Genomic DNA, 22252 nt, shown 5'->3' with positions numbered 1-22252 from the left:
TAAAAATTACATCCATTACTAAATTCTGAACCTAGTCCACCGACAGCCTAAATTGTTGGTCATTACCTTCAGAAATAGTGCTCAAATTTTATGACTTCTAAACAACACCTCCAATTATAAACTTCTTGCTTAAATGTCCTGACATGCCCTTTCCAAAGGAGTTTTTAATACAAATTTTTTAAACTGCTTAACTTTTATAAAAGGAAAATTAGGAGTGGAGAGAAAGACCCTTTAGAGAGCACCAGAGGATGAAGCTGGGGAGAGACCAGAGAAGAAGTTCAGGTTCAGGGTCCCAGAAATGCAGCCACATTGGAGGGGTGGGGGCGTGCCATTCCCAGGTGTGGACCTTGAGAGCACAGTGGGCTTATATGAATGATCTTCACAGCTACAGATGAGGCATGAGCCAGAAGGAGCATAAGAGTCCTTAGAAACCCATAGAGAAGACCACATTTGTCTTTGTGTTTTCCAGCCTCTGGCTGTTTCACATATGTTCATTCCAGACAGCACTCTGTGCTGCAAACCGATGCTCCCTGCATGCTCCTCACACTGTCCTTTCCTCAGTGCTGGGTCGTGCTGTCTTTCACAGAAGGATAAAAACATCTAATAAATAATTCACAGTAAATTACTAATTGGAGAAAAAAATAACTTATTTTGTTCTTTTGGTGGTATTTGCATTTTAATGGAGGCCCTTAGAAGGCAGTGCCTAACCCAAAGAGGACACAGTCTTGGAGAAGAATTTCAGCTGGTGTGGCAGGCAATTGGGGAGGTGCTTGGGGGCAGGAAGAGCATACTCCTGTCCCTAAGGACCCTCCCATGGTGATTATCTATTCACCATGTTTTTAAAAAAATGATCTTTTGCCATGGATACATCAAAATTATTTTGAGGGCCAACCTCAATGGCCTAGCAGTTAAGTTTAGCATGCTCCACTGCAGTGGCCTGTGTTCGGTTCCCAGGCATGGAACTACACCACTCATCTGTCAGTGGCTGTGCTGTGGCAGTGACTCACATTAAAAAAAAATAGAGGAAGATTGGCAACAGATATAAGCTCAGGGCAAATCTTCCTCAGCAAAACAAACAAACAAACAAACATTTTGATTTGTTACCTACAATATCCAAAAGGACCTCAAACTTTCTTTTCCTCTCTTTTAGCCCACTTCTGACAACTAAACCCTGTAACATCTTAAGTGAATCCAAAGGCAAAAGTGTCTACAAAAGTAAACAAAGTACTTACTTTTATAGGTGTGACTTCATGGGTATACAAAGACATAAAATTGATCCCCTCCCCAATTTGATCATTCTTGAGAACTGAAATCACCAAGTCCCCATGCAGTTTACTTTGTCAGTTTGATGGAACCGGAACTCCCTTCACAAAGGGAAAGGCTCTCCTTGCGTCTAGTTCAAGATGCTTTTCTTATAAATAAATATTGTTTACATGCTAACTTATGCTTTTCTCTCTCTTTTCCTCCTTTCTGCTCTCCCACTTACATTTCTCAGGACGAATGTTGCCTTTCACTTCACCGCCAGCCCCTCTCAACCTCAGGTAAGTGAAGGACTCCAAGGTTATCCTGAGTCTACCTGTAGGTGTCACCCAAAGAAACCATGGTAACAGGTAGAGTCAGCACGTGGTGTTGACCTGGATCTTTTACAACTTGAGATATATCTGTATTTTTGGACTGTTGCTCATGTTACTGGGATTTTGGACACAGCATGTATTTAACCTTATCACTTTAATTGGTGTGAAGTGGGAGGCATGACATTAGTTTTTAGGTGTTTGTTGGCTCAACTTTCATTTAACAAATCGTGTGCCTACTATGTACCAAGTACAGTTTTAGACTGTACCAGGTGCTGAGGATAGAAGGATGAAGAAGAGAGATGAGCAACTTCTGCGCTCATGGACCTTATAATCGGGATGGAAGTGGGGGAACAGGGAGTGGAAAGCCAACTCTATAAACAGATACACAAATATTTAATTGATCTGCAAATACAATAAAAATAAGACAGATATTAATTTTTAGTCTTATGTGTGGAATAAGTTAGTTTCTCCTGTCATAAAGAGAGAACAGGGGCACTGGCCTGCTGGCGTAGTAGTTAAGTTTGCATGCTCCACTTAGGCAGCCCAGGGTTTGCAGGTTCAGATCCCAGGCATGGACCTACACACTGCTCATCAAGCCATGGTGTGGCAGCGTCCCACATACAAAACATGCCCTTAACATTTATTGGCCACTTAATTTGTGAAATATTTGAAAGCACTGGTTGCTAGGTGCAATGGGAGATATCTAGAAAGGGAGGAAAAAACTTGTACTCCAACTACAGAAAGAGGCCAGTCTCACAGTCCTGTGCAGAGCTAGAATAAATATGATATACTGAATGTCATAATGCACTTCCAGTTTGTAGACTAAAAATGGCTTCCTTTTATTTTAAAAAATTATGTAAATATTAAAGCCTAAGTATTTTGTATATAAACCCCAAACTAGAGTAAATAGAACAAACTAATAAAGCAAAATGGAAATTCTTTGATATCTATGAAAGTCTTACTTTATTATTAACTGTTCCCGTTTTAGCCTTCAACTGTAGGAAAGATTTCCTATTCCTATAAACTCACCCAAACTATTGCACATTCTCCGACAACCTTCACTGTCACTGTATACCTCTATTCTCGTAGATAGAAGTGGATTACAAAAAATTGGGCAGGTAATCAGGACCCTAGATGATGATTTTTGGACTAAATTTCAGCCATTGCTTTGGGTACTTGTCATTTGCTTCTTTCTGGAAAATGTAGATTATCAAGGCTAGGGTCAAAAACATTTATTTGGGGTTTATGGTAATTTAAAGATAGGGAAGGTTGATAACATTTTGGCATAGAGGTAAGGCTTCAGTAGATATCTACTGCTTGCACAAAACCAGCTCCTGTAATATATAGGAGTTTATATGATGCTCATTATTGCTAACAGTAGTCATAGTAATGCTCTTGAGCTTCAAAGTCGAGATCCCCTAAGAACCAAAAACACCTCTTGGGAATCCCAGAGTATTCACCTGTGGAAGAGCCATATTTCATGTATTTGAATCAAACTCCAAAATGAAAGCGCAAAAGGAAGTGGGTTCTTGGGAGTGTTGCCATCTGTTACAAGGCGTGAACAGACTTCCAAACAGCAGCGTTAAGGACACTCCTTAATCTTGAGGTTATTTTTTCCCCATCAGAAGGCTTTGGATTATTGAAAACCATCCTATTTTTATTGCTCTGGTTCTCAGAATAAGGATAGTCAAGACGATGTTGGAATACAAAATTAAGTTTTAACGTGTTTTGCCTGTCCCTTAAAGTGATAGCTTTATTAGAGTCCTAAGATATAGGGGGTTGTTTTTGTCAGTTTCCTCAAAATCTTAATCATGTGTTTCATGTCAAGCTTCTCAACCAGTTACCATATTTATAATTATTGGGCAAAAGTCCCTTTTCTTCATTATTAGCAATATGTTTAAAACTTAGAGTTAATAAATTTTTCTGGTAGATCCATAGTCTAAGTAGGTAAATGGTGTAAACTCTTTGTATTATAAATGTTTCCTGATGCTGATGATATTTGAGATATACTTTTAAAGATGTCTCAGCATGCCCTAAATTGTGAACATATTTCAGGGGGTCAGCTGGAGGGCTTGGGGTTTGAATCTAAATGTCATCTCACCATATTCCATCCAGGAAGTAGATTCTTTAGCAAAACATCTACAGGAAGGGTGGATCTAGTGCTAATTCTTGCCTATGGGAAGATGCTTAAGATTCTTGAAGAACAAGCTTGTCTGCTTTTTAAGATGGAGCTTCATATTTCAAACTGAGTACACAGAAGTAAACCTTTTCTCATGTTACATCCCACATATCCCTAATTCAAAGGGTTGGAGGGGTCTTCTTAAGTAGAAAGTGGAATGAAGTTTAGCAAAGTTTAGTTGAGAAAGAAATACCGTAGAAAATGGAACGGCAACATTGCATGAAATGGCTGCTTGGTCTTGTTGCCTAGTACCTAGCACAGGGCTCTCTCTCTGCATGGAGCAGTTGCTCAATATGTATGAGATAAATGGCTGACTGAATTAATGGAGTTTTACATCTGACCTGTGTGCCTAATAGAGGAAACAATCCTATTCATGTGAAAATAGTTTTGAGTTTGTAACTCTAAACATTTCTTAATATTTATGAATCATGTCTTTCTTTTTCTTATTCTCAGTATTTTCTATACAAATTCCCTGAAGATGTGGACTCAGTTATCATTAAAGTCGAGTCTGAAATGGCTTATCCATGTTCTGTTGTCTCAGTCCAGAATGTCATGGTGAGTTTTAATAACTTGTCAACCTTCCAATGTGGACCATTATGTTGTCCCAGGAGAAATCAAAGAGAAGGGTGGGGACCATGTCAGCCTCTTACTATGTCTCCTGCAAAACTGCTAAATAATGAAAACAGTGTCTCGTGCACACAACTGGGCAGTCTGTCTTTGGAGACACTGATTTGGGGAGATAGAGAATAGTTGACTCGTCACCAAAATAGAAGAAGGAAGGGCGAGAGGATCATGACAAAGAACAAGGAAGACCAAGTTGTGGGCTGCACAAGAAAAATAGAAATCTACCATTTGTTTTATGTTTTTTAATTTTTATTATAACATTAGGCCCTTTCTGTCTCATAAGGTGCTAACAAAAAATGAGAAAGGTGTGACATACTTTAAAACAATCTTTTCACTTCTCTTTGATTTAAAGTGGTCTTTATATCAAAGCAACTTTAGAGGACAAGACACCAAGTTATAGGAAAACTGTTTCATGACTGTTGTAGGGGGAAACTTCTCATGGTTTCCGGCTTAGTAAGGAACCTCCTCCTCTGTGACCCAGGGGGTGTGTGGTACGTGTAGTGTGACTTTAGTGATGCTTTCTTTTTTATCCCTCATGCGCGTTACAGTGCCCAGTGTATGATCTCGATGACAATGTGGAGTTTAATGGTGTCTATCAGTCCATGACCAAGAAAGCTGCCATCACACTACAGGTGAGACATTACTTCTCTGGTCACCATTGTCGATGACAATGCACAGTTGACAGTCAGGTTACCAGTGGACCAGCATCCAAAAGGGAATGGTCATTCACTGTGTACCTTGAACCTCTTTCCTTTCTGATTGGTTTTAAAACAAAGATAGCTGTTCTTGAACCAAAGCCTGGGTGATGGTGGACAATGCTACTCTGCCAGGTGCCCCACTCCCCTTGGGGAACTGTGGGACATAGATCTGACAGATTGCTTAGAGAGGTAAGGTCAGATTATAGTCTGCTCCTTGGAGGATGCCAATTTAGGGTAAAGTTTACCTGATCCATTTACAACAATTAAACATATTCTAATAATTTATACCAATAACAGTAACCAAAAGAGGCCTTCAACTCTGGACGGAATGGATAGGTTCAGAGGAATATGGACCACATTGGTACAGCAGTTTCCCCTTTGGCATTTAATTTTACCATTAAATCATTTCAATGGTAATTTTATAGTTAAAGTGTACACGCATCAGGTCACTAAATTTTCAAGGAGATTCTCTCCCTGCCTTCAGGTGGTACTTACTTGAGGTACCTACAATTTGATCTGTTCTTAGGTGAAGTGAAACTGTTGTTGAATAACAAGCAAAGGAGGAGGAGAGGTTAATTATAATGTAGGTATCAGACCTGAAAACTCCTATCAGTCAGGCTTTAACCTTCCAGTGCCTCAGATTTGATATCCCAAATATCCGCTCTCATTCATTCTTGGGTAAGGCGACTGGACACGTAGAAGCACACGTGCAGAAGGTCAAAGTCAGGACTGTAACTCAGGTCTCCTCACTTGAGTCTTTGCCTCCTTGACCTGAATTAGTTACTTAACAGCTGACTGTGTGACTTTTAGGAAAGTCATTTAGCATTAGATTTTTAAATAATAAAAACTTAATATAGCAAACTTAAACCTGCTCTAAAAAATAAAGTTTAATGATTTAAAAAAACAATATACAATATTAATTGTTAAACGTAGGCTGTTGACATATTCTTTACGTGGGGCCTATTACAGTTCTAAGCACTCAAGTGGACACAAGATAGATTGAAATTAGAATAGTGTATCTATCGCTTTAATTCCTTGGATGTAACAATTATTTTATTGTGGATAATCTGGAGAAGATCCTGGGTATGTGAAAGTCCTCTCTGGGGCGGGGTGAACTTTACTTTTCTTCTCTTTCCTCTTTCTTTCTGGCCCCACCCCCACTGCCATGGACTTTCTCCCTTCTTTCTATCTTTCCTGCCTGGTTATAAGATTGTTATATCTTATGCAGAAAAAGGATTTTCCAGGAGAGCAGTTCTTCGTAGTATTTGTGATAAAGCCTGAAGATTATGCCTGTGGAGGATCTTTCTTCATCCAGGGTAAGTGATAGTGAGGAATACTTGGCTACTTAGAAAAACCTAATGAAATGGAAGGGAAGCCAAAAGATCCCATTGGCCCCTTTTGACCACCTCCAGTAGCCACTAAGTGACCGTCATCAGCAGTGACTTGCAAGGCAGTCTGAGAGACTTGAGAAAAATTAAAGGGAAGAAGATGATAGATCTAAAGATATTACTGATACCACAAAATGTCACTTAGTGCATTGCCTCTTCTGAAAGTCTTATGCTCCCTCAGACCGTGTGAGGTCTATTTACTCAGTTGGCCTTTTATGCAGCAAATACTTGCTATTATAAAGTAATGATTTTGTACAACAGATCAAGGTCCATTTTCTAAGATCGGTTTGGTAGCCAGCAGTAGTGGAGCCACTTATATTTGTCAGTAGTCATCATTTCCACAAGGACGTACAAGGAAAATTCAGTTCTCAATTCCAGTTGCCAAAATTATATCTTGCAAGACGGTAAGAAAGCAAAGTGAGACAACTTATCCTAATGACGGGTTGTGTGAGCTCTTGGGCGTAATACAAATGGTTATGGGTAACTACCCACGGAGTATCTTGGGAATGGAATAGGCTGTTGATTGAAAATACAGTCGCCCAGCAGCTGATGAGCTATATATGATCAACACAGAGGGTGTTTACTGTTGAGTGTAACATGGTTCCCTTTGTATTTAGGTGAAATTTCTGCTTGTGTATTCTTTAATCTCTTAATCACAGAGCTCTAGAGTTTTGCCAGTGTCCAATGTTCTTTGGTAGAACACGAGTCCTTTGATGACTATATAAGAAAACACAAATTCTCACTGGCTAGAAAAATGCAAAGCAAAAGACGAGGTAGCTTTCTATTTTTGCAGTTGTTTTCTTCCAATGTCTGTGGCATGTTGAGCCATGTGGATATCAGAGGAAGGTCAAGCCTTCTTCATTCAAGAAGGGAGGCTGCAGTCTCATTTGTGTCAGTTAGTGTTATCAAAATGCACTGGCAAAGGCCAGATTGAAAGTTGAACCAAAATGGGTACTAGGTGGTTGCAGGTTTAGGGTTAGGCCTTCCTCTAGTTCTTACTAAAAAAAATTCAGCAACCAGAGTTAATTCTGGACAGTTTTTGAACAAAAGTTCACATGAGAGGCCAAGAACCAAGTATCTGATCCATTGTGTCTTTTTCTTTTTTACCAGAAAAGGAGAACCAGACCTGGAATCTACAGCGAACAAAGAACATTAAAGTGACCATCGTTCCATCCGTTAAAAGTCAGTATTGGCTCTAGGATTAGGTGGAGAGATTCCCATGTCAGGAAGTCAATCACATAACTCAACGTTGATGTCATCTTTTCCAATAAACATCATAAGAAAACTAAATGTTTACCTTAGAGATAGAAGAGAGAATCAAAGCATTTTTTTAAATCTCTTCCAGAAAGAAAGAGAACTCAATTATGAAGTCGTATACAGGAAGTCCTTCCCAGCTTCCACTGGGAAGTCATCACTGTGAAAGGCAGCCATTTGTGGATAATGTGTGGGTCACCTCCAGTAGCTTTGCTGCTTTGAATGGAAATATCTTAGAGGACTAAAGAATGGGCGTGATGGAGATGGGCCCTTGAAGCTGTCTTACCCCAAACATATTTCTCTTTTCTCCGGAGGACATCCTGACCAAAGTTGTTTCTCTTCCCTCAGAATCCGTGTATGTGAAAGTCAGTGTTCTCACTTTCTTCACCTTCTTCGCCTTCTATGTGGGATACCTGGTTTTCGCATGCGTTCATTATATCAGGTAGGTCAAGAGTTTCAAGAAATGTTAATCCTCTTTGCCTATCTCTGCTTAGTGATTAGAGCATTAGGCCCTAGAGCCATACTGACTGGATTCAAATCTGCCTCAGCCACTAACTGTGTGACGTTGGGCAAGTTACTTAATTCTCTGTGCTCTAGTTTCCTCATCTGTAAAATGAGCTAATAATTAACTTCATAGAATAGTATAACTGCAGTGTTTATGTTGATGTCCTACATAGACTAAGTGCCGGTAGAGGTTTGTTGATTTTCCTAGTTAATGAAAACTCAACAGAAAGACAGCTTAGGTATTTTTTAGACCAGAAAATACTCACTATGAATCTTATGGAAATGATGAATTCTTCCTAACATGGAGATTTAGAAACAGCTTTAAACATTCCATCAAAGAGTAAAATTAATGCCTAAAATAAATCTTGAGGTAAAATAAATATGAAGGCAATATACTAGGTGCTTTCTTGCTGTTGTAGAATCAGTTTTCTAGTAAAATGTCCCCGGAGAGAAAAAAGGGAGATAATCATGCTGTAATTTGACCAAAGAAAATTCCCTTCCCAAGAGTTTGGAGCCCCTAATAAAAGGAGCTCCAGTCTTCCTAGCAGACCTGAACTTTGAGAATGCTGTTCTTTGTGGTGGTCTCTGTGAAACAACTACGAAAGAATGGCAGGAGGTTTACAATATGTAAAGAACACCTAAAGAAAACAAACCAGCATCAAGTTTTCAGACTACTGAGCACGAATAACTTCAGCTGTAGTAAAACCTCATGGCTACCCCGGTGATCCAACCATCTTGCAATATAGGCCTATCTCTGTGACAAAAATAACTCCCTTCTGTGACCTTTATGAAGCTTTACTGTTGAGAAACTGGCTTCAAAGACCTTGGGACTATCACTGGCCACATCTGGGACAATTTGGGGACCAAAATAATTAAGGAGAATGATGAATTATAAACCATTGAGAAAAATAGAAATTCATGAGTCCATATTGATAAAGAGCGAAGGAAAGAAGGAAGGAAGGAAGGACGGACCTAAATAGCTGCAGATATACGTCCACTGAGTTCAACAAAGTTACTAAAACAGGTACACATTGGAGAAAGGAGGCCTTAGCAAAGACTGACAGCAGAAGCGAGGACTCTTGCCTACAGAAGAATGCCAAAAGCTGACAGCAAATGTGGAAGGAGGGCTGGAACTGGAAAAGCATCATTTTGCATAGATCGGGTTAAGAATCTTCAATGAATACTAAAACTAGGAGGAAATCTGGGGATGATCAGGATATTTGCATAGACTGAAAGTGTATCCCCACAAATTGCTTAGTAGTTGAAGGGAAAAAAATTTAACTATGCAGTGGAGAAATCAGATAGGCTTGACTGGGTGATCAAAATTAATATGACCAAGGGGAAGATGGACCTTGTGTGCCTCCAGATGTGACAATCTGAGAAGGACACAACATCATGTATGCAGTATCCCAGCCACAAATGCATATTTTGAATATAATCATAAGGAAAAATTAGACAACTCAAAATGACAAACATTCTATTAAAATGTGTCACAATAGACAAAGAAAGGCTGTGGGAAAATTCCAGAATGAAGGAGACTAAAGAGATGTGGCAACTAAAGACAATACCTGATCTCAGACTGGATCTTTCACTAGAAGAAAAATATGCAATAAAGGATATTATTGGGTCGATAGCAAAATTGTAATATAGACAGTAGTTTTAGATGAGTATCATATCAGTGTTAAGTTTGCTGAATTTGATAGCTATACTGTGGTTATGTAAGAGAATATCTTTATTATTTGGAAATATTTAGGCATGAATATACGTGACGTATGCAACTTATTTTCAAATGATTCAGAAAGAAATTTTTATATATACATATGAGTATGAATGTGTGTGTACGTATATATACACACACATATAGACAGAGAATGATAAAGCAAATGGGGTAATATGCTGACAAGTGAATCTAGGTAAAGGGTATCTAGGTGTTATATTTTCTATTCTTATTCTTACAACTTCTCTGTAAGTTTGAAGTTACAGTAGTTTCGCCTTATCCGTGGCTTCACTGTGGTTGCAGTTACCCATGGTCAACCATGGTCCAAAAATATATACGATAAGGTATTTTGAGAGAAAGAGAAAGAGACCACATTCAAATAACTTTTATTACTGTATATCGTTATAATTGTTCTATTTTATTATTAGTTATTATTGTTAATCTCTTACTGTGCCTAATTTATAAGTTAAACTTTATCATAGGTGTATATGTATAAGAAATACATAGTCTATATTGGGTTCGGTACTGTCCATGGTTTTAGGCATCCACTGGGGGTCTTGGAACGTATCCCCTGCGGATAAGGGGACACCACCAAATTTTCAAATAAAAAGTTAAAAACAACAACCCCAGTCTGCAGGCAAGTATTATCCCTGGAAAGTATATACACTAATTGATCATCAGCTCAGTTGATTTATCAGATCATATTCACTAACATTTAACAGTCCCTGCTCTGTGCTAGGCTCTGGGTGGAGCCCTCTAAGCAGACTGTTTCAACTAATGCCCCACAACCATGGCTACTAGTATTGTCACCATCTGACGGTTAAGGAAATGGAGGCATAGAAAAGGTAAGGAATTTGACCAAGAATTCACAGCCAGTAAATGAAGAAGCTGGGACGTGAACTCAGGCAGCCTGGCTCCAGAGCCCTGGCTCTTAAGCAGGCTGGTCAAGATGAATCTGGAGTCAAGATGGTCAGGGCGTGTGAGAGAGGGCAGGAGGCCACACCAAAAGCCTGGCACTCCAGCATGGATTTGATTGCAAAAGAGTCCAAATTTTGACTCGGATAAGCTCCAACACCATCAAAAATGTTCCTCTCTTCTGCCTCTCAGGAAGACTGTCTCTACTCCTGATGCTTTAGATTTTAGAAAATAGGACGTCACCTGTTTAGTTAGATAGCATGCGTAATCAACATATAAACAAAAAATCAAATTGATCGCTGGATATCCATCGCTCTAAAGTTGTTATTCAGCCTACTGAAGTGAGCACAGGTTTTGAAAGTCATCGTATAAGGCTCTGTTGAAATCTCTCACTGCCAGATTATTTTGCTACAGTCAATTGCACAAGCATAGATTCTTTCCAAATATAGACAAACTGAAAATAGGGTCCTGGAGACATAAGAACTATTTGGCATTCTAAACAGGGGACTAGACTGAGGGAAAATGCCAGCAGAATTCTTCCTTCATTGAACTAATCAGAAATAAAGTTTTCTCCATAACCAAATGAAGCCAGTCCTGAAGCATAGCACCATTTGCTTGATGAGTCCCCTGAACCTGTTATTAACGCATGTGGGGCTTGCAGTACACGCTATGAGATCAGGATGTAAACATTGATAAGAGTCACGGCCCCCTCCCTCAGCGAGCTAAGAATCCAGAGTGTCTTTATGCCTTATTGGCTTGAACCTAAACACCATCCCCTCCCATCCCCAGCTCCAATCCATTCAATAAGTATTTAGGGAGCCCCCACAGTGAATGCGCAGGCCCTGGACCAAGCACTGCACACATGTTCTCTTAGTCATTCCTTTCCACCACCCTGCCAGGCATTGAGTTCAAACTTGTATTAGTTATCTACTGCCACAATAATGCTGCATAAAAATCAACCATAAAAGCTCCAATGGCATACAGCAATAAATATTCAAGTTTGCTCACAAATCTGTGGTTCAGCTGGATGATTCTGCTAATCAGGACTGGGCTCAGAGAGCTCAGCTGAGTGCCATCATAGAATGCAATCAGCTGGCAGGTCAGCCAGGAGCTGGCTCTTCTAGACCAGCCTTCAGCTGCATTTGGCCTCTCACCCTCCAGCAGGCTAGCCCTGGTTTATTGTATCTCCAAGGGAGACAGCAGAAGAGTGTGAGGCCTCCTTAAGACTTAGGACATTCAGGAGTGGCACGATATCACTCCACCCTCCTTCTATTGATTAAAATAAGTCATGAGGCCAGTCTAGATTCAAGAGGTAACAATGTAGAGCCCCCCGTTAGATTGAATGAACTGGATGCAAGACAAGGTGTAGCCATTTTGCAACCAATCTGACCTGGTTCTCATTTACTATTTTTCCCTTATTCATTGTATACTGCCTGCCTCACCGAGCTTTGTCAATCATTTAACTCCTTTAATGAAGAATTTTATCAGCTCCAAAACCTAGGGCAAGTGTGGGTAAAGCCTGCTAATGCAAACACACAATCCAAACACATCATCTTTTATGAGTCCATATAATTGCTTGCCAGTCAATATCACTCAAATTGTGGATAAAATTTCACTAATGCTTCATTTGCCAGCCAGAACAGTCAGGCCAAATTGTAACTGCTTCCTTAATGATATGCCTTCTTCATCTGACAAATAGTTAGTCATCATTTCCTATGCACTGGGGCCCTGTCCTACAGCTTAGGGGTGAACAAGTCTAGATCCCTGCTCTAATAACGCTTACATTGTAAGAGAAGAAACATATAAGTAGGCCAGCAGTTAATAAAGAAAATAATTTCAGCTAGTGACAGGAGGAGAATAAACACAGTGGTGTGATGGAGAATGATTGGCTTGGGGAAGCTACTTTAGATTTTATTTGTTCAGCAGGGAAGACCTCTCAGAACCAAGACCTGAATAACAAGAAGGAGCTGCATGTGAGGATCTGGGGAGGGGGCGGCCCAGGCAGAGAACAAGAGCAAAAGTCCTGAGGCAGGGATGAGTTTGCATGTCTAGGAACAAAAGAGGTGTGAAGAGAAGTTCTTCCACCAAACATACCAAGATCTGGAGTGAGCAACTTTTAGAGTCCCAACCTGGAAGTAAATGAGAGCATGCACCAAAGCCCAAACACATCTAGTCCCAACTTTCCCCCCTCCCACCACCTCCTCCCCAGCCTTACATCCAAAAGTAAAGCTCATTTAGGGGGAAGAGAGTAATTCGCATTGTAATTTTTCATAGACATTCCCAAATAGTATATCTGGTTTTTTAAATAATAGCTTTATTGAGATATAATTCACAGACTATAAAATTCACCCTTTGAAATTATACAGTTCAGTGGTTTTTAGTATATTCACAGTTGCACAACCATCACCATGATCTAATTGTCCTCACCTCCAAAAAGAAACTCTGAGTTCACCGAGATTACAGAATAAAAGATTAATATACAAAAATCAATTGTATTTCTATACACTAGCAGTGAACAATCCAGACATGAAGTTCAGAAAACAATTCCATTTACAATAGTGTCAAAAATGATAAAATACCTAAGAATAAATTTAACAAACTAAATATGACTTATACATTGAAAACTGCAAAACATCCTTGAAAGAAATTAATGAAGATCTAAATAAATGGAAAGATATCCCATGTTCATGGATTGGAAGACTTAATATTGTTAAAATGGTGTAGTAGACAGAATAATGGCCCCTAAAAATATCCATGTACTAATATCCAGAACCTGTGAATATGTTACTTTACATGGCAAGAGAGATTTTGCAAATGTGATAAAGTTATGGAGATTATCCTGCATTATCTGTGTGGATGTAATGTAACCACAAGGGTCCTTATAAGAGGGAGGTAAGAGGGTCAAAGGCAGAAGAAGGAGATATGTTGATGGAAACCAAGGTTGGAGTGATGCACTTAGAAGATGGAGGAAAGGGCCATGAGTCAAGGAAAGCAGCCCGCCTCTAGAAGCTGGAAAAGGCAAGGAAATGGATACTCCCCTGGAGCCTCCAGAAGGAATACAGCCCTGCTGATACCTTGATTTTAGCCACATAGTACTTATTTTGGAATTCTGACATCCAGAACCATAAGATAATACAGTTGTATTGTTCTAAACCACTAAATTTGTGATAATCTGTTACAGCAGCAATAGAAACTAAAACACATGACAGTATTCCCTGAATTTATCCACAGATTCAACACGATCCCTATCAAAATCCCAGCTGACTTTCCTATATAAATTGGCAAACTGATCCTAAAATTCATATGGAAATGCAAGGGACCTAGAATAGGTAAAACAATCATGAAAAGGAGAACAAAGCTGGAGGTCTTACAATTCCTGGTATCAAAACTTACCACAAAGCTACAGTAATCAAAACTCTGCCACTGACATAAGGGAAGACACACAGATCAGAGGAATAGAATTGAGAGTTCAGAAAGAAACCCTTACATTTATGGTCAATCAATTTTTGGTAATTCAATGGAGAAAGGATATTCTCCTCAACAAATGGTGTTGCCAAACTAGGTATCCACATGAAAAAGAATGAAGCTCTACCCCTACCTCACATCATATACAAAAATTAACTCAAAATTGATCAAAGATCTAAATGTAAGAGCTAAATCTATAAAATTCTTAGAAAACATAGGTGTAAATCTCCATGACCTTGGATTAGGCAATAGTTTCTTAGATAGGACACCAAAAGCATAAGTAACAAAAGAAAAAATAGATAAATTTGATTTCATTAAAATTAAAACTTTTGTGCTTTTAAAAGGACATTATCGGGGCCGGCCCAGTGGCGCAGCAGTTAAGTGCGCACATTCCACTTCTCGGCAGCCCTGGGTTTGCTGGTTCGGATCCTGGGCGCAGACATGGCACCGCTTGGCAAAAGCCATGCTGTGGTAGGTGTCCCACGTATAAAGTAGAGGACAATGGGCATGGATGTTAGCTCAGGGCCAGTCTTCCTCAGCAAAAAGAGGAGGATTGGCAGTAGTTAGCTCAGGGCTAATCTTCCTCCAAAAAAAAAAAAGAAAATGAGTTAAGAGTTTGAATAGACGTTTCTCCAAAGAAGATATCCAAATGGCCAATAAACATATGAAAAGATATTTAACATTATTAGCCACCAGGGAAATGCAAATCAAAACTACAATGAGATATCACTTTATATCCACTAGGATGGCTATAATAAAAAAAATTTTAATGGAAAAAGAGTTGGTACGGATGTGGAGAAATTGGGACCTTCTACGTTGCTAGTAGGAATGTAAAATAGTTCCTGCTATGAAGCTGCTGTGGACATCAGTTTGTAAGAAAAAGTTAAACATAGAGTTACTTCATAAGCAGCACTTCCATTCCTAGGTATATACCCAAGAGAATTTAATATGTATGTCCACACAAAAATTTGTATGCAAATGTTCATAGCAGTGTTATTCATGATAGCCAAAATGTGGAAACAGCCAAAAAGTGGAAACAACCCAAATGTCCATGAAGTGTAAACAAGTAAGGTAAACATGTCTATCCATACATTGGAATATTATTTAGCCATAAAAAGACCGATGTATTGATTCATGCTACCACATAGGCGAACCTTGAAAGCATTATGCTAAGTGAAAGAATCCAGTGAAAAAAGACCACATATAGTATGATTCCATTTATATGAAATGCCAAGAATAGGCAAATTTATAGAGACAGAAAGTAGATTAGTGATTGCTAGGGGCTGCGAGGAGTGGGGAAAGGGGAGTAACTGCTGATTGGTTCAAAATTTATTTTGGGGATAATGAAAATATTCTGGAATTAGATGATGGTGATGGTTGCACAACTTTGTGAACATGCTAAAATTCATTGAATTGTGCACATTAAAGGGTGAATTTTATGGTCTGAATTATCTGACAATAAATTAATGAATTTATGTGTGTATGTATATGTCTTGGAGTGGAATTGCTGGGTCATATGGTACCACTGTGTTTAACTTTTTGAGGAACCCCTGAACTGTTTTCCAAAGTGGCTGCACCATTTACAAGCCCACCAGCAATGTATCAGAGTTCCAGTTTCTCTACATCCAAAGGCTCATTTTTAAGAGCTCCTAGCAGACAAATCTTCAACAAAGTCCATAGGGAACGAATGTAAAGTGCTGAGGTTTCACTGTCTTAGGAGCATGTGTATGTGCTTGTTTGCAGGTTTCACAGAAAATCCATCGGTAAAGGCTTTGGCTCCAGTGACGGTAAGAAAATCCCTGGTTTCAATTCAAAATGATGTCAAGTATGTGGCAACATCCGATTTGGTACTTCTTTTGTCCCTCTGCCTTTTGTAATTTTCAAACCCTGCCTTGATTCCTATCCCATGGAGTAGTCTAATCCAGTCTTTCTGCAGAAAGCAGAGCTGGTGAGAACCAATTTTTAGAATTGATAATTACTGAGATACGGAGCTCACACTGAGAACCTGTGCTTGGAGTGTCCCTGGCAGTTATCCACGGCCCATTTGGCAGCCATTCATCTTTTTAAAATGTTTAATCTTTTCTAGGACATAAATTGTTCATACCTATCTTATCCCAAAATCGATTTGTGAACGGGTAAGAACTTGTGTCAGCTATGATACAGAATTTACTTTTCCCAAATTGAGATAGGGGCTTTTTTGTCAAGAAGCTAGAAAACTGAAATATTTGAGACCAGCAAGTGTAATAAAGAGTGTAACAACTTTGGGAAATCCAGAGTAATTGATTATCCAGCCAATGTAATGCGTCCTTTCCTCCATTCTGAGAATTTGAACAAAGGAATTCAATTGCCTGATCTTGTCATCAAAACTTAAAAAAAAAATTAAATGTCATTTTTTAAACTTGAGATATAATTGACATATGACACCGTATAAATTTCAGGTGTACAACAAAACAATTTGATATTTGTATATACAGTCATGTGTCGCTTAACAATGAGGATGCATTCTAAGAAATGCATCATTAGGCAATTTCCTCATTGTGTGAACATCATAGAGTGTACTTACAGAAGCTGAGATGTTGTAGCCCACTACACACCAGGCTATGTGGTACTAATGTTATGGAACCTCTGTCGTTCATATGGTCTATTGTTGACCGAAACGTTATTATGTGGCACACAAAGTGATCACCACACTGAGTCTAGTTAACATCCATCACAACATATAGTTACAATTTTTTTTTCTTGTGATGAGAACTTTTAAGATCCACTCTCTTAGAAACTTTCAAATATACAATACAGTCTTACAACGAGCCCACAGAATCTTAGAAAAACACAAATCGACCCCCTACCCCACCCAGCAGGAACGTTTCTCCCTCTGCTGGAAAGATGCTTCTCCTGCCTCCCTTTGGCTTTTGTCTTCCTTAATGTCAGCATGTCTATTTTTCCAGCCACCCAGGCAATTTGTTTTAGTAACATTCAGCTGACAATGTAAAAGACTGTGAAAGGACACCTGCTCTAGTGTCTAAAATGCTAAGTGCTACTTTCCCCTTTATTCATAAAATGTTTAAGTGAGTTTATCTTCTATCTGGATCTCATCATTTTCCTCCAGTGCTCTCCAGGTTTCACTCTTATTTTAGGCCTGGTTGAACTTGGGAAGCCTGCCTGGTTGGATCCCATTGGTGCTCTGTGAATGAGTGGTCTGTTATTTTTATTGTATAAATGAAGTTATTTTATTACTGTAATGAGAATTAAAGAAATTCCATGTTTGGAAGGGTCCCCCAAACAATGAAGCATAGGTGGACAGAGCTGGGACTTAAGCCAGATCCTTGTCCAAGATCAAGAAAGCTCTGAAAAGTAGCTGAGAGCTAGAGGCACCCTTGAGAGGGCAAGCAGAAATGAATGAGTGACCAAAAAAAAGAATAAAGATGCATCAGTTAGGATTCGTGTGGCTGCAAGTAACTACAAAATATATCTGAAACAAGCTTAAATGATGAAGAGGCTTCTGTCCCTGGAAGTTGAGTGGAAGGTTGAGCTTCAGGATTGACTGAGTCCAGCGGTTCTGGTCCTGCCATTCCCTCACCTCTGCTTTACTCTCAGTGCCGATGGCGAGAGGGATCAGGTTCGTGCTCTCACCTGACAATGTCCAGAAGGAAGGACTTTTTCAGAAGCGCCCGGCAACTTCTTCTCATGTTTCATTGGCCTAGAGTGAATCACATCCTTCATGTTAAACTAGTCACTGCAAAGGAATAGACTTACCTACAGATCAATCAACTCTACTTATGAAATCACAGCGGGACCATCTTTCTCCAAGGCCGGGGTTTCTGAAACTCAACATTATTGACATTACAGGCCAGATAATTCTTCGTTGTTGGGAGCTGCCCTGTACATTGTAGGATGTTTCACCGCGTCCTTCACCTCTACCTGCTAGAAGTAGTACACTACCTCCTTGTACGGACTAAAAATGTCTCCAGACATTGCCAACTGTCCTCTTGGGGGCAAAACAGTCTCCCACCTGCAACTGAGAATCATTGATTTATATACATTGGCTGCCAGGCATAGGTGAGGATACCTGAACAAAATCCCAGCTGAGTTAGGAAGTAGCGACTAGGAATGTTCACCACAAAGGGCTTTGAAATCGGGGGTGGGGAAACAAGAAACCCCTGCCGTGCAGACAGGCTACAGGGAAAGATGGCACATGATCGCTAGTGAGACAAGACCTAGATGCTTAAGACAAGAGCAGAGAAGACAAGCTCCACCTGTGGGAAGAATCAGTTAGTAATTGCTTTGAGCACATCAACAGAGCATTGGGAAACCAGCATGGAGCAAGAGACAGAAGCGAGTGAAAAGCGCTTATCTGAAAAGCTTATCTGAAAGCTAGTATGAGAAACTCAGGGAGGGGAGCAAGGAGACAGAAATGTCTTTCTCTTGCAAGGGACAGGATCAGTGTGGCTGTGGGGCTCTGGGAAGCTCAGTGGAGCTCAGAGCTATAGGAAATGCCCTGGGGGCTGGTGCCCAGAGAAAATGCTAGGAGCAGTGTCTGAAAGAGGAAGGGGATCCCACTAGACTTGGCATGGTGTCTGCCCACATCAATGTGGAGCTAGACATCTGAGGAACTTGGCCTAATGCTTTCACCTTAGGTATGCTTCAGGTGGAGGAAATAGAGCCAGGTCCCTATAAGTTGCCAAATTGGTGGCAGCTCTGTTTTAGTTGCATGATGATAGGAATGCTGCCGTTGGAAAATCTGTCAGCAACTCTGCGTTTGTTTTTCTTTGATTTGCCTTCAGTTCTTTAAGTTGTATTTGAAAAATGTTGACATTGGCTCCAACCATACTAAATAGCAAAAGGATCTCTTTCATACTTCATAGGATAAAGAAGGAGATAAGACCCTAGAGCCCAGGTAAAGTAAAAATAGGTTGATAAAGAGCTGCTTCAGGCTGTGAAGGGACTTGATTACTGTGGCGTGAGTGAACAGACACTGTATTCTCCCTTCGTCACTTAGTACTGAAGACAGGTGCTTCTGTGGGAATCTGAGGGATACTAGAAAAGGCTCTGTGCTCTAAAAACGTTTCCTCCAGTGCCTCTCAGAGTGGAGAAATCCCACATTTCTCACCATTGTTAAAGAGCCTGTACAGAAATTCAGTTATCAGCTGGAAAGAGACGAATGAAGTGTGCCTCACCAGCTTCTGGGACCACACGAACCTGGAGTGAAGCATCAGTGAGGGTTGCTTTCTCAAGTGAGAGAGCTCGACAAACCTGTAAAGTATGTAGATTTAAGAACTAAGTGGCCAATCAAATCCTTCCCTGGATAGAGCCATGACTGAATCAGCCTCTCAGCAAAGAGCAGGGTCCAGAGGGAATAAGACAGGCAGTGTGTTGAGACTGGAGGAGTCAAGGAGCACAGGCCATTATCAGGTTCTGTGGCAATGGGTCTCAGACTCTAATTCTGCTCTTCTCCAAATTTCCTTGACTTTTGTTGCCTAGCGTTTTCTTCTAGAGAATTTTACTTTTACATCAATCTGTAAAGATTGGTGGTTTTCTTCATTTTCTCCTCAGCTTTTGGAACAAAACATGAAACTGGTTGGGATAGGTAGCCAACTGGGATAAAAGTGAAATTTCATGGCAGCGAGTTCACATCATCTCTGACTCCCTCTTCAGAGTTCAACCTCCTGAATCCAGAAACAGAACGGGGCAGGACAATTATAATCATGAAGTCCTGAAAGATCCAAACATGCTCAAAATGAAATGAAGTTTTTCTCCTTACATGGAGCATTTAACATAAAAAGCAACCATGCAAGCATGTGCTGTTCTGTGTTCGTAAAGTGACAGATGGCAAAAGGCTCATGCTAGGAGAAAAACGCACCAGAACAAGTTTGCTCATTGAGATGAGCCCACTCACGACCATATACGTGTGCTTCTTTCTGGCCGGAACAGCTTGGTCTGGCCTATAAACTGATATTTTGTGTTTAATTCTGCTTTCTAAACACCGTATAGTTAAATACAGGTGTGGCTTGCCTTCTGGGAGCATCGATCATACTTGAGGTTCGGGAGAGAATGCTTTAGTTTTTGCATTCTAGGAAGGCTTTAGATTAGAAAAATTGACAGACTGCTGTTATCCCATGTTGGCCAGTCTCATATTTAAATGGTGCATATAAAAGCCCATAGATTTAAAACATTTTTATATGCTGGCAGTTGTATTGCACATGAACATCTCGATGTTCTTGTCCATCACAGAACCGCCTGTGTTGCGGTTTCTCAGGGTGAAGGGACTGGCGACTAGTCAAAGCCTGATCACGCGCGGATCCAAGTCGGAGCAGAGCGCCGAAATCCGTGATACCTCCAGGTCTGAACGGACCCACACGGCTGGCTTTGACTCTTTAATGAAGTTGTCGCCTAACAAAACAGGGATCATTCTTGTTTGCTTGCTTCCTTTGATTTTAGTCTCTGTGCTTTTTCCTTTTTTGATTACAGACCCAAAAAACATTGGTGCCCACAAACCACTTCAACCTCCTGCCACAACTGAACTCAAGCATTTCCCTACGCATACTTCTTCTTCCCACAGCAGAGGGCTTCCCAGTAACACCAAAATGCCAAAAATTCTGGGGGTTAGGATTTTAGTGTCATTCTTTACTTGCTATTTGCACGTTTAATATTTTTTAAAAATTGCATCTTAAATAAGGGACATCAGTTAATGGTTCAAAATAGGGAGCTTAAGCTTGAAAAGAGAAAACATGAAGGATACTGAGGGAAATGTAAGACCATCACCGGGGCCGGCGGGGAGGCCAGTACAGTGGTTTCTGTGAGGCTCCCTGCAATGAACTAGGCAGAAGGAAGGCGCTAGCGTGACCCAACAGGGGCCCACGGGCAGCAGCAGCCAGGCTAAAAAGCAAGAGACTTGTGCTTAGATACCTTTTAAAATGTGAGTTTGTCGTGGTCGAGATGCAAATGAGCCTCAACCTCCTTGTCTCCTTTGAAGCATGGGTTCATGAGCACTCCATGAAAGTAACACACTTACTGCCAGTTATTCATGTTTTGAAGGAAAATGCCTGTATTTTTTCTTTTTTTTTTCAATTAAGTTTAATAATTGACCGAGACCAATACAATGAACCACTATCCATCCACTATCTGACTGACTCCAGGCAAATTACTTGATCTCTCAGCACCTCCCTTTTATCATCTTTAAAAAGGTGAGAATAATAGTACCCACCTCATAGAGTTGTTGAAAAATTAAAAAAGTAAATTCCTGGAAAGAACTTAGAAGAGTGGCTGATACACAGAAAGTTTCAATAAACTACTTAGAGTTGTGTTCTTTTGTTTTAGCAACTGGACATAAAGTGGCTGCCTCTTTGCTTTTCTCTTTAACAGGCTCTGGAAATATGGCGGTGTCACATCCCATTGCTGCCAGCACCCCTGACGGGAGCAATTATGGGGCAATAGGTATTTCCTACAATGAGTCCATTCACGCAAGTGTTTCTTTATTCTCCAGAAAATAGGATACAGAGGGCTTTCCAGCCACTAATAACTGTGAGAGTTGGCAAGACAGTCATCATAGAAGATTGTCTTTTGTTTATAAGATGAATTGGTTGGATGATCTGGAAGGCTCTTTCCAGCTCTAACTTTCTCCAGTTCTATTGTTCTCTTTCTTGGGTCCGCTAGCCATCCTTGAGCAGAATTCCCTACTACGGTTGCCATCAACTTCTAAAGCCCCCATGGGAATTTTTTCACACCCAGCCTGAGTTAGGGCATGAAAGATGTGTCCGAGTCTGATGTCAGGGAGCCCATCAATTGACCAGTTGTTTCATTCTCAGGTTTCAGTGGAGTAAGGGCGATGAGAAGACTCAGGCTGTGCTACAGGTGAACACGGCTGAGGCCTGACGATCTTCCATTTGGGCTAACTTCATAACTGAACCTGCTCACTGCCACCCAGTCATGCACACGCA

The 22252-nt window shown here is 40.2% G+C and overlaps 1 protein-coding gene across 10 annotated transcripts in view; it reads left to right on the top strand.

The window, feature by feature from the left end:
* Window positions 1-22252, top strand: part of SIDT1 (SID1 transmembrane family member 1) — a 102798-nt gene that overhangs the window by 46923 nt on the left and 33623 nt on the right. For all 10 annotated transcript variants that reach the window (XR_011429282.1, XR_011429278.1, XR_011429281.1 and 7 more), the window contains exons 4-11: window positions 1496-1541; window positions 4207-4308; window positions 4926-5009; window positions 6304-6391; window positions 7574-7645; window positions 8066-8159; window positions 16062-16105; window positions 21678-21749. Coding sequence is in view for 4 of the 10 variants with exons in the window: in XM_001917474.5 (XP_001917509.2) it covers window positions 1496-1541; window positions 4207-4308; window positions 4926-5009; window positions 6304-6391; window positions 7574-7645; window positions 8066-8159; window positions 16062-16105; window positions 21678-21749 (602 nt within the window). In the remaining 6 variants the exon portion in view is untranslated. The remainder of the gene's footprint in view (window positions 1-1495; window positions 1542-4206; window positions 4309-4925; window positions 5010-6303; window positions 6392-7573; window positions 7646-8065; window positions 8160-16061; window positions 16106-21677; window positions 21750-22252) is intronic.

Source organism: Equus caballus, chromosome 19 (genome assembly GCF_041296265.1).
Source record: "Equus caballus isolate H_3958 breed thoroughbred chromosome 19, TB-T2T, whole genome shotgun sequence".
NCBI lineage: Eukaryota > Metazoa > Chordata > Mammalia > Perissodactyla > Equidae > Equus > Equus caballus.
Note: the sequence above shows the minus strand (reverse complement) of the source record. Positions and strands in the feature narration are given on the sequence as shown.